General features: G+C 39.1%; 1 protein-coding gene across 2 annotated transcripts in view; it reads left to right on the forward strand.

The window, feature by feature from the left end:
• Window positions 1-12,376, forward strand: part of LOC140663758 (uncharacterized) — a 46,193-nt gene that overhangs the window by 16,033 nt on the left and 17,784 nt on the right. For both annotated transcript variants that reach the window (XM_072888203.1, XM_072888204.1), the window contains exons 2-4: window positions 3,916-4,171; window positions 8,276-8,549; window positions 11,481-11,645. In XM_072888203.1, coding sequence (XP_072744304.1) covers window positions 3,916-4,171; window positions 8,276-8,549; window positions 11,481-11,645 — 695 coding nt within the window. The remainder of the gene's footprint in view (window positions 1-3,915; window positions 4,172-8,275; window positions 8,550-11,480; window positions 11,646-12,376) is intronic.

The following is a 12,376-nucleotide window of genomic DNA, read 5'->3' on the forward strand; positions in this document are numbered from 1 at the left end:
CTTCTGCAGATCGTGCTTAAAAATTTAGAATTACACGTTACATTCTCTGAGGCGTAAATTGATGCCGTATCAACGGGTTAATAACCAGGGATCAACGCTAAACGCTTTCTATTCGTATCGCGAGACTTAATAAATACGTTGACGTTCGTAAAGATAATCTCAATATACCTATCTTGTGTAATTTATCATGCGTGTTAAAACGTTGTAAAGCTGCGCTTTCCATGTAGAGGCAAAAACGCGCGATGCAACCATATGTAACGCGAATTGTTAGACATTCTGATCGCGAGATAATTTATATATGTTATATATGCGACATTATTTTGTAATGCAAAAACTTGCGCAGGAAAAATTATACCTATTCTATGAAATATATTACATTTTTCTGCCTTACTGCAGAAAAATTAATCAATGCGAGCAAAGGATATGAAAGAAAAAAAAAAAAAAAAAATAGAAAGATATAACAATCGGTATGCGTTATATAATTTATATACAAAATACGGTAACGATTTATACGATGGTTTTAACTGGAAAGAGATTATTTTGTGTAAAAGAAAAGTTGCGTTTATTGTAACCATTTAATTTTATTTCATACAAATCCCGATTAAAGATAATCGCGAGTCGCGGATCAAATAGTCACGTTTACCGCAAAATGTGTGTGGTGTAAATGCGGGGTGAAATAACGGTCGAAGGACGTGAGGCTAATTTACATATCGAGTTGAACGTTAATTCGTGACGCATATTACCGGCAATTACTTTTGCGGCTGATCAATAATATCGCAGAGTTTTCGAGAATCGTTCCTCTCATCTCTCACCGTGGTTTAGACATTATTAAATGCAAAATCACTAATTCCCTCGATTACGGCACAACGGTCATACACGCCGGCGAGCGATGTAATAAGCGCGCGGTAGCGCCTGGAAAAAGGATAATTATCCACTTACGACAGGGCTTGCTTTAGTTTAACGTTATTAGCGTGATGCCGGCCAGGAGCGACGGTTCGTGAAATTATAACCTCCAGTAACTTAAGGTAAACCAAGAGATTTTATTTACCATCGCGTTACTTCCTCGTTTGTGTGTATCAGTAAGCTTTAATCTTGAAAAAGATTAAAAGATTGCGATATCTCTCTTTAGCATGTGTATATATCAAAACTGCTGTGTTATTAATCGTGAGATGATATATAGGACATTTTTTTATTTAACAAAAATAATTGTTGTTATAAATTTTACGCAATCGTGTATGTTGACACTGACAATAAATTACAAAAATATTTTACTTAACACACCTTTGCTGATTGTTCTATATTATTTTAACAATGTTTGTAATTGTGTTCACTTTTACATGCTCCTTCCCGATAAGGGAAAAGAAAATGTATACGTGCAGAAAATTATATATTCTGCGGTTAACTGCGAATTTTCGCGGCGAGAAAAGCGAGAAAATGGCGAGGCCGTAATACTGACGCCGGATTCCGTCTTGCGCCGAATGGACAATTAATTCCTCGTGTACGGCATCAACGTGCAAAATTGATAGCCAGCACCTGACATATCGGCCAAGTCGGTACTTTGTAACTGCCCATTACGAAGTTTATTACGGTTTCCCGGGGTACAACGGTGGCTCTTACCATGGAAACGCGCTCGCGCGGAAGGCGCACGTGGTAAATACATGTCCGCGAATTACGCCGAGAAGGGACCTGTTAAAATGGCAGATGTTGATCTCTCTTTCTCTCTCTCTCTCTCTCTCTCTCTCTCTCTCTCTCTCTCTCTCTCTCTCTCCCTCGTGTTATCATTAAAGTATAAATAAGTCTCAGTCGCGTGGAGTCTCTTCCTATCGAGATTCAAAAAATGCGTTTGAATTAATCAGGAGGACGCATCTCAGAATATTTTTATTGCCACAGCTTGCATAAAAATCACGACTTAATATTGTAAAAGATCTATTTTATTTTTTACTTGAAAAAAATTAATTTCGTTTAATTTTAATTATTTCCATTCGATTTGTCTCTTTAATTTATCTTGATTAATTTTATCTCAACAAAACAATTGAAAGTAGCGTTAAAACGGATTTAAACATTTGTGTTTTCTCCACTTGAAAAGTTATATCGTTAAGAACATCCTGTAGAAATTTGCGTGCATCTTGAAAAGAGAGCTCGACTTCCTGTGCTCGAACGTCGTGGCGCAACAATTAATCACCGTCGACGGCAATACGTTGTTTTATCAGCCGATTACTTTTCTCTTGCGTCATTAAAATCGGAAACACAATCTGCGTAATATAATTGTAAGGCCGACTTCTCTCTTGCGCGGAATTATTTATTCTTCGCGACATTATTTATAATCGATTGCGATGCTGAAGGAACTCGCTTATCGAGGCGACCGACGATATATTATCATCGATAACTGGATACCTATAAGCACCGCCAAATGGATTACGCTTAGATTTACGTCGAAGTGATTGAGCGGCGCAGAACTGTACATAACACGGTATTACATTGGTGTGCGTGTAAAGCGGAGACATTTGTCTGTATAAATGCGAGAGATTAGCGCGAAATAAAATGCCTCAATAACGTGACGTCTTCGAGTTAATTTGAAGCATTAATCAACGTGAATCATTTTAATCAACATGAGTTTCTTAGAACCTTGCACCTCCGTTGCTATATCTCTCAAGTGCTTTTGACACATTCATATCAATATAATCTCGTTTCCGCACTACACAATAAAAACATATTTGATATCATCTTAATAATTTAAAGAGGGGAAAAAATAATTTAAATTCTGCATTAATTAAAGTAGATGAAACATTTATAGCATACATCATTATTTTAATTCTATTTTTATCTACTAGAGACTTTCTCACGACACATAATTCAAGCAATTGGAAAACATTATATTGATATATCGTTCATTTCTCTGTCCACTATATTTTCAGCTTCTCACCATTCATTTAATTTCTGATTAAAATCTTAATCGGAGAGACACTCCCCTTCTTCATTATTCCGCTAATAGAGTCATCGAACGAGCGGTAAATAATGGCGCGTCAGAAAAATGGTTTTTCATTAAACGTCTATGCATACGTAAACGCAAACTTCTTTCGCGATAAGTTTACAAAAAGTCACGAAGCTTTGTGCAAAGTCGGCCCACAAGTAGTAGGATGTGCGACGCAATAAAAGCGTACGAAGAAAGATATTAATCGATGCCGAGGCCTGTCATACGTAATTTAGAATCGAGTTATCGCAATGCGCAGCTCCATCGGACAAAATTAATAATAATTTGTGGTAATGGGGGGCCTCCCATCGTAAATTACGAATCGACGAACGAGCCTCGTTTTTAATTTCGCTCGCCGCGCAAGCGGCGAAAGTGCGCGGCTCACAAGGCGAATATCTCGTCGTCGCGAAACTGGGAACGGCGGCATGATATAACTGTAATTGAACGTGGCTTTTAAATATTCATCAAGCGCGGTTCATTCACGTTAACTCCCGTACGTACGTCGCACGCTATTTTAGTAGACTACCTACGGCTGAACGGGTAAAAACGAACGTTAATGACACGGCGGTGATAAATGTTTGTCCTTAAGCTCTGCCTCTCCTCTTGAAATGGAGTTTTATTATACGCTTCAACGATTCTCGATTTTTATATCGAGCCAAACCGGAAGCGGTTTCCTTCTCGCTTCCGATTGCGCATGTAAGACAGCGCGCTAAATAAATAATAAAAATAAAGGTCGCGACTGTAAGGTGAATTATAATTCATAATACTGAGAGACGAGTAATATATTCGAAGGATAATTCGATATACTAATGTGATAGATACTTTTATATGAATTATATTTTTATACTTTTATTAAATTCTTTAATATACATAGATCGCATGTATATATATATATATATATATATATATATATAATACATATATTGTAAAAATATGAATTGCAGAAAGGGAAGCCAGCGGTTCTGGAGTCGTCCGTGGTGCTCCGCCGGTTCCAGAGACGATCAATGCGGAGGACGAGCCGGAAACGGACGATACCGGAAGCACGAGTGGGAAGGGCGCGTCGCCGGTTGTGAATCCGCTGCTCCAGGAGCGCTCGAATTGCGAGGAACTGAAACATGTGGTCTGCCACCTGGAGACTAAGGATCTCTGGGACAAATTCAACGAGCTCGGCACGGAGATGATCATTACAAAGACCGGCAGGTAAGGTCAAAGTATTCCAAATTATCAACGTTTCCGTTGTATGCGAGAATAATTGATGTCATACTGATTATTTATCGGCACCGAAGATAATATCGGAGGCACTTCACGTGGACGCTGATAAATTTTAATCGCGCGAGCGATGATCGCCGACTGATAGTTTTAAATTTGAATGTTATTGTATTTATTATTAAATATGGATATTGAGCCATTTTTGAATATTGCACGCGCGACTTTAATTTTTAAAACAACTTTTGTGTTACATAATTTTATATTACATAATATGATTCGATAATTCACATAAACTTTAGTCACGATTACTTTGGCGAATGTTAAAGTTTACATAAATAAATTCAATATAGCATGCGGTAATATTTTCGAATTTGAAGTGAAATAATTATTTCATTCTTGAAACGATGCTAAGGTCGAAGGAGATAAGTATCGCGCATGTTTCACGACTCGATTAACCGAAGGATCGCAGGCAAAAACAATTTCAGCCTCGTTTCCCTCGAGAGAATAAGCGAGATCCCCGAAGGCAACCAGATGTCCTGAGAAATTCCCTCGAGACGATGTATCCCACTAATGCATCGCAGGTTGGATTCCTCCTGGACAACGTCGAAGCGATTGACTCTTTCTCATTACTCGTGACCGCTCACCCTTTCGGTTCTCGTCCCGAAACCGCCGTCGCTCCCGGGGCGACGTCGCTGCAAACTCAATCACGTCCCACCATGGGTCACGACACGACACCCACGAAAATTCCCGAGGGGAACCCGACGATAGAAACAGGCTAGGCTTAGGGTAGGACGAGAGGTGTCGTTACCCTGAGCAAGCTGTCACTCGCCTGACACGTTATACGAAACATAAGCAAGCGTTCTAATCGCATTAAAATTACGATCCTTTAATTGCAGGAATTGAGTAGGAAAACTAGAGAGATAGTATTATATTCAACAGTCATGGAACAGTAAAAAATTTAACAATTTTTTGAGATTGATCCTTAAAAAGTATAATATTAAAAACACAAAAAACAAACTCAAATATAAAACAAAAGTATCTAGAAATTTTGCTACCCTTTGGAGAATATACAATCAAGCTACTTTCAAAATTTAATATGTGAAATGTTTATTACATAACTTGTTCAAAGATTATTTCTTATAATTTCGATTTATAAGAAACAATTTAATTTTAAAGAGAAGAGAGAAAATGTCGGTGAAATACTGTGCGAGATTCATGCAATTATCTGTTTTAAATTAAACAAATGTTGATCATCATATATAAAAAGCGTAAATAAAATCATTATAGATATATCGCGGACAGAAAGAATAAAGATAACTTGAATACAAAACTTTAATTGATTCAAAATTGTAAAAATGTAGCGAGAAATAATTGACTATGTGAAACGTAAACTTAACTATGTACATACGTAACACATATTACCGTCTATAAAAAAAAATCTTTTCTAGAAGTAAACAAATTCTATTGCAAATAGCAAGAAAGTAGTATAATGCAACGTGCATTGTACAAATAAAAGGAGATAAGGATATACACAAATATACTGTCCAAAGTAATACAAAACTGTGAAAGAGTCGGGACTACCTCAGAGACGGAAAGAAAGGGAGGATCGAGAAGAGATAGAGAGAGAGAGAGGGGAGATAGAAGAAGGAGAATAAAAAACGGGGAACGAGCTGGTGGCAAGCGGCGGGTTAAATTGCTATATTGACCGTCAGTCAATTAGTCGGGTCGGTGTAGAAACCAGGCGAGCTTATGCCAGTTTATAAGGGTCCTTGGGACGAGCGGTGGCGACCGAAGGCGTGAGGATTCGAGTGGGATCACACTGTGAAGGGAGAGAGAAGTCCTGGGGGGATCTCTCTCTCTCTCTCTCTCAGGGCTGCCTCTACCTCTTCGCGGAAGGCAGCCCGAAAAGTTTTATGTTCGCGTTCGTCTCGACTCGCGATATACCACACCTTCTCAAACATATATCTCCAACTTAACGACGGAAATGCTAACATTGGACGCGAAGTTAACTATCGAGAGCCATGGCAAATAATCTTTTATGTCAATGCGGTGGATTAGAACGAGTTTAATGGTGATGTAGATATTTCTAAGATAATTGGAATATATTATTTAGAGGAGAATTTATTTAGAGACTGATACAGGTTTAATAAAAATATTTTTTCATCACGTGCTATAAATTTTATTATAACGTAGTTTCAATTCAATATTTAATATCAAAATATATTTAATTAAATGCTAAATTATTGCAAAAAACAATTACGAATTCTCTCTCTCTCTCTCTCTATCTCTTTCTCTCTCATTGTTCTGCAGAATTAGAGAGAGAGAGAGAGAGATTTTTGTCTATCAATTTTTTTATACACATATAATATTTACTAAATATTTTTTGTGTGAATGGAATGAAATATCAGGTTTTTACGTAGAGGGAATCGCGTGTGCCGGTCCTGGGGACGGAAGTCTGAGATGGAGTGCGAGGATAACATTGAATGGATTCTCGAGAAAACTGGGAAACTCCGGAAGCGAAAGGAGGCGGAAAAGATAGGAGGGACGACGCGGCCGACGCGCGCCTAATTGCCCGCCACGATGGGCAACATCCCTGCTCCTCTTTATTTCCCCTTATACGGAGGGGAAGGGGGGGGGATTCGCGTTCCTTCAGCCGGGTGCGCGCCTACTCGTGCGTCGGTAATTAGATCTGCGTCTCAGCGACGCTGGTCGTCGCTCCCTTTAGCCGTCAACTTACCGCCCCTTAGCGTCCCTTAGACTTTCCACCACTAAGACAGCCCGAGGCTCCCCTCCTTCGAACTTGCTTCAACCCTCCTTCTCTCTTTCTTCCATTACGCTTCTTCTCGCTATCTATGGAAAATTTCTTGGCAGAACTCGACTTTTTCGTTTATTCTGCCTCATTGATTTTTAAACTTGGGAATTTTGTGTAATTTGTATGTATCGCAAAGTGTAAATTTGTAAGAGATTTGTTATGTAAATAATGTGAATGAGTATTTTTAATTTCTCGAAAACTTTTTATTTCATTTTGAAAGAGAACAGTATGCAATTAAAATTTTTTTAATATTCTGGCTGGCACAAGGATTATTTTTTTTTAGGATTGATTTCTATTTTTTCTAAAGTTTCAACTGACTTAATGTATTTTCACATCCTGTATAAAACCACTTTCCTCGTGGGAATTTGGCGGATAATCCGCCTGTGAGAAAAAAATCACAGACATTTTCAGTGCTTGTGTTCACGTCGCGAGAGAAATGGTCGCGCGAAAGGGAAAAAGGGTTAAAAATCAGGTACGAACGAGAACGAGAAGAGGCAGAATGGGAATGGTGCGAGGGTGAGGTCCCACCTTCCCCCTCGTTCAATTCATTAACAAAAGACGGCTTGATAAATAAAAGCATTACTCACACTCGTGGCGCTGGCAGGATGAATGCATACCGAGTCGACAAGGACCGAGGAGAAGACGTAGATAAGATCGGCGGGTGTCCCCGCGTTTTAGTGGTCGCCCAGCGGGGGGCCCGACACGGTATTAATGTTTGGCCTCCGAGGCAAAACATTCACGCCAGATCCCGCGTCTCCGCGGACCCCCTCGCCTTTAACCGCGAATCCGGGCCCATCGCCCTCTCGTCCCCTTCTTTTCTCTTTCATTCTCTTCTCGTATACCATGCATTGATGACCGTGAGCGGATCAATTCTAAAATTATCGCGAATCACCCCGGATCATTGATTACCAAAACATAGCGCTTCTGTTTTATTGAAAACCTCAAAAGTCTGTTTTAGAAAAAGACAAAAAATTATAATAAAGTTTTAGCTAATTTGGACGTATATGTTATTTTATAAGAACTGCTTTTTGTAAAATCATTCGAGAATTGTTTGTAGATTTTTCAATCTAATTATTATAGTAATAATGAATTGGTAATAAAAAATGGTATTTTAATTTTCTCTTTTTCTATACTTGTAAAATACTTAAATAATAATAAAAGTTAGCAAACACGAAATTTTATGAATTGCACATGTTTAAAAATGTTTAAAAACAAAATATTCAAATTTGTGTTTTGATTTTAAACTTCTTTGACTAATAATAAAGTGATTTGTGTTTGCGCAGGCGAATGTTTCCAACATGTCGCGTCTCATTCAACGGACTGAAGGCGGACAGTCGATACGCGGTCCTGATGGACATCGTACCGGTTGACAACAAGAGGTATCGATACGCATATCATAGGAGCTGCTGGTTGGTGGCCGGAAAGGCGGATCCACCTGCGCCAGCCCGGCTCTACGTCCATCCGGATTCACCTTTCACAGGCGAACAGCTCCGAAAGCAGGTCGTCTCTTTCGAGAAAGTCAAGCTCACTAACAATGACATGGACAGACATGGGCATGTGAGTATATTATTTTGTGAGACAAATATTTTCACCCTTTTTCTCACTTAGATCAATCGCTAACAATGCGTGTAGATTCGTATAACAATCGAATTACTATGATTTACTGTGATTTTCGAAAGAGATCAGATACGTAAAAGTAAAAGAAAAAACGAAGGGGTTTTGTATCGAATTAGATTTTTAAATTCAATATAAGTACAGTCGGACCTCTTATCCTACGACCCTCTTATGCTACGAAACCTCTTATCCTACGACAAAAAATCCTCTCATGCTACGACCGCGAAAGGGGAATTATACCCCCACTCTCAAATTTTGTCGTAGGATAAGAGGGCCGACTGTACAGGAATCTGTGAATAAGGACTTAGCAGTTGATCATTTTGTACGAATTATCTTCTTACTTCCGGCATTCTATATCAGTTTGCTATAAAAAGCCAATTCCGATGAAGTGCAGACTCCGATTCACGTTACATACGGATGTGTTAAGTTTCTTATTAAATTAATTAATTAATAAGCCTCATCCGACCGTCTCTCTATTTCTCGCGCAAAGGTATCCGGTTAATTCCTCGTGACACTTGTCAGACCGCCGCGAAGATCGGTTTCTATTATTAAGCGATTATAATGATAGAATGAGTAAGTTAATCGCGCGCTCGTGTTTATGTAATAACGCGCATCGATTTCTCGACACGAATGTGAAGTGACGTTGCATCTTGAATGATTCGCGAACCAGTGAAAAGGATAAATTAATGGAATAAAATTCAGGAAGCCGACGTTTCCTCATTCCTCTGATTTAATCCAAGCATTAGGAGGAAGAAAAGGAAATAATTGTGATTTTAAAACATGTAAGAATATTATCTTTAGATATGTAATTTTTAATTTGATAATCTTTATCTTTTTTTAATATGTATTAATATTTATCTTTTTCTTGATATCAATTTTTATAATCTTTTTTTTTTAATAAAAAAGTATTAAATTTTTTTCTAAATTTTTGCATTTTATAATTTTTCAAAAAGAAATATCTTCGAAAGAAGTAATAATAATAACTTTTTTTTTCATCTTGTTCGATTAATTTTAATATCATGTACGGGTGAGCAGTCTGTCGAATCGACATTTTTTCACGGACCACAAATTCTTCATATTTTTATATTTTTCACATTTTCTCGCGATTGCAGACGTGGCCGTTCCGAGACAATTCGCGCATTAAACTTTTATACGTTACTCGGCGCAGCTGCGGCTAAAAGTACGACATTGTCGGCGTCGAAGACAGCGAGTGCACGCCTACCGCGTCCGCTAGTTGTTGCATTAATAAATCGACCGGCATCGATTGTTAGGTTCAACAAAGTTCAGCAAACTGGAACGCAACACGATGGCATTTTGTCTCGCGGAAAGCTTTTACGTCGTACTTATCTTACCCTCTTACGTCATTTCAGAGCATATTTTTCTCTCCGCATAATTTTCTTTTTCCGTAATCACACGACACGGTTGATTTAGCTTAGACTTGCAACTTGTAGAGCTTAACGGCGATGACGTTGACGGAGCGCTTACAAGAATTTAAAAAAATGTGAATTATATATAAGAAAATAAAGCGTTAGATACGGGTGTACGAGATTCCTAAGTAATTTTAAAGTGATCTTTCAATATGCGAAAGTAATATTTCGAGTGGGATATTATTGTGCTTACAAAGAATTAATTGAATCAATTTCTCACATTGCTCTTGAAATCAAAAAGTCATCAAGGACGTCATCGTGGTCGCAAACTTGATTGATTGCGACCTACCGCAGGTCTCGCTTATGAAAAGGAGAAAAATGACGCTGATAAAACGAATTTCATCGTGGCGCGATTTAGTCGCTCCACGGGATAATTTGACAGTCCGTTGTCTCGTTTGTCATAAGACACGGGAATCTCAGCCGCGTCTTCGCCCCCTCTTAGCTCGATCTTCTGTCACCCCCACCCTCCCACCGTCTCATTGTCAGCCCGAGCTTCTCTTTCTCGCCGGCGCGAGATCGGGGCCCTTAATTCATCGGATGACTGACGTAAATAGGAACTCCGATCGGGGCAGCGCTTCTTCACGGTACTCATTTTGTATTCAAGGTATTACACGCTGCCAGACGCGGGCAAAGTGATTCTTTTGAATGGTAACGGGGAGCTCGCCCTGCCCGAAGTGCTCCTCTAATTCATACGCTTTTTCTTGCCGCGGCCGATCTCTCCGCCCGTGTTGTGTTGTTAATGCTATCGCATGCTCTCGGCTTCGTCGCCGATTCAAATCCCCGAATGACGAAAGTCGACGCGACGTGAAACTCGATGTAATCTCCGCGCGCGTCTTCGTCCTCGGGAAATGATAAGCCGTCAGCGATTCTGTTATCCTAATGGGACCTTTGGAAATAAGGGATAGAAATGCGTAACACGAAAGGAATGAAAAATCTTGTCCGCATGCGCGATAATATCGTTATCCATTTCAATCGTTTTATTTTGACTTTAATTGGATGAAATCGGATACTTGTAATTATTGCGAGAGATCTTCCGATTGCAAACAACTTTCACTCCCGTCTTTGAATTAATAACATAAATTGAGAAGTGATGATCGTGTCTGAATTTCGTGTGCGATCGAAAAAAGCTGATAATTTAAAATACTAATAAAAAAGTGTAGACAAAACAGTATGTACATATATTTTAAAAATTATCAAAATTGATAAACTGTTTATAACTTGGCATACGAAAGAGTAGGATGCAAAAATGTTTGTAAATTAATATATAATAAACTATTGTAAAAGAGATGTGCGCCCTTGTTTACAATACTTTGACAGTATGGTAACCTCGAGGATAAAGCACGGGAATCGTTTGTGATTGGAAAATGGAGCACGTTTATTTACAAATGTATTGCGCCGTTAATCGCCATTAATCTCTACTGATGGTACAATTTCGGATAATTTGCAGCTGGTGCTGAACTCGATGCACAAGTACCAGCCGAGGATCCACCTGGTGAAGCGGCCGGACTCGGGCACGGCTAAGCCGATCGTGGACCTCGAGAAGGAACCGCACAAGACCTTCATATTCCCGGAGGCCATATTCACCGCTGTCACCGCCTATCAGAATCAGCTCGTAAGTTTCACTTTGTTTCTCGCTACCGTTACACTCCTGCCTTTCCTTTTTGCGCTCTTTCTCTCGCTCGTTCTCTTTTTCTATCTTCGTCTTTCCTTCGCACGGCCGCGGCCGAGTCCTCCTACGTCCGTCCGGTCGCCTCCGGTTCTCCGCATCTCGGCCACACGGGACTGGTTCCTCCATTTCGTCCGCCGCGGTTCTCTTTCATCCCGATAATCGTTTCTGTCGAGAACGAGCGACCGTGCGCAAAGACACCTCGCGGAACACACGAGGTTCACGTTAATAAGTATTGCGAACACGTATCAAGAGAATTATACGTTTTCTTCTTACAAAGCAACTGCATGAAAAATATTTTACGCTTTTATCTATTTTTGCACGTGTGATATATTCATTAATATTGTTATTTTAATTGAATTCTTCGACAATGATTTTTGATAATTTAAACATACATATTTTTAAGGGAAAGTACTCTCCTCTCCGAATTGATTTTCAAAATCGAGTAGTAGACTTAATTTTTAATATAATTGATGGTAAAAAATATATGATACGCAAGGCATTAAAAAATTCACGTTAGAATCAATAATATTTTTTTGACATTCGTTATAAATAGACGATGTGCGAAATAAGTCAACGATATACAGTACACTGAGAATGCGAGAATCTCTAAATAGGTTCGCCACTGTTAGAGCACAGCGTGCAACTATCAAAAGGCGCAACACGTGCAACTGTCG

Source organism: Anoplolepis gracilipes, chromosome 3 (genome assembly GCF_047496725.1).
Source record: "Anoplolepis gracilipes chromosome 3, ASM4749672v1, whole genome shotgun sequence".
In the NCBI taxonomy this organism is placed as follows: domain Eukaryota; kingdom Metazoa; phylum Arthropoda; class Insecta; order Hymenoptera; family Formicidae; genus Anoplolepis; species Anoplolepis gracilipes.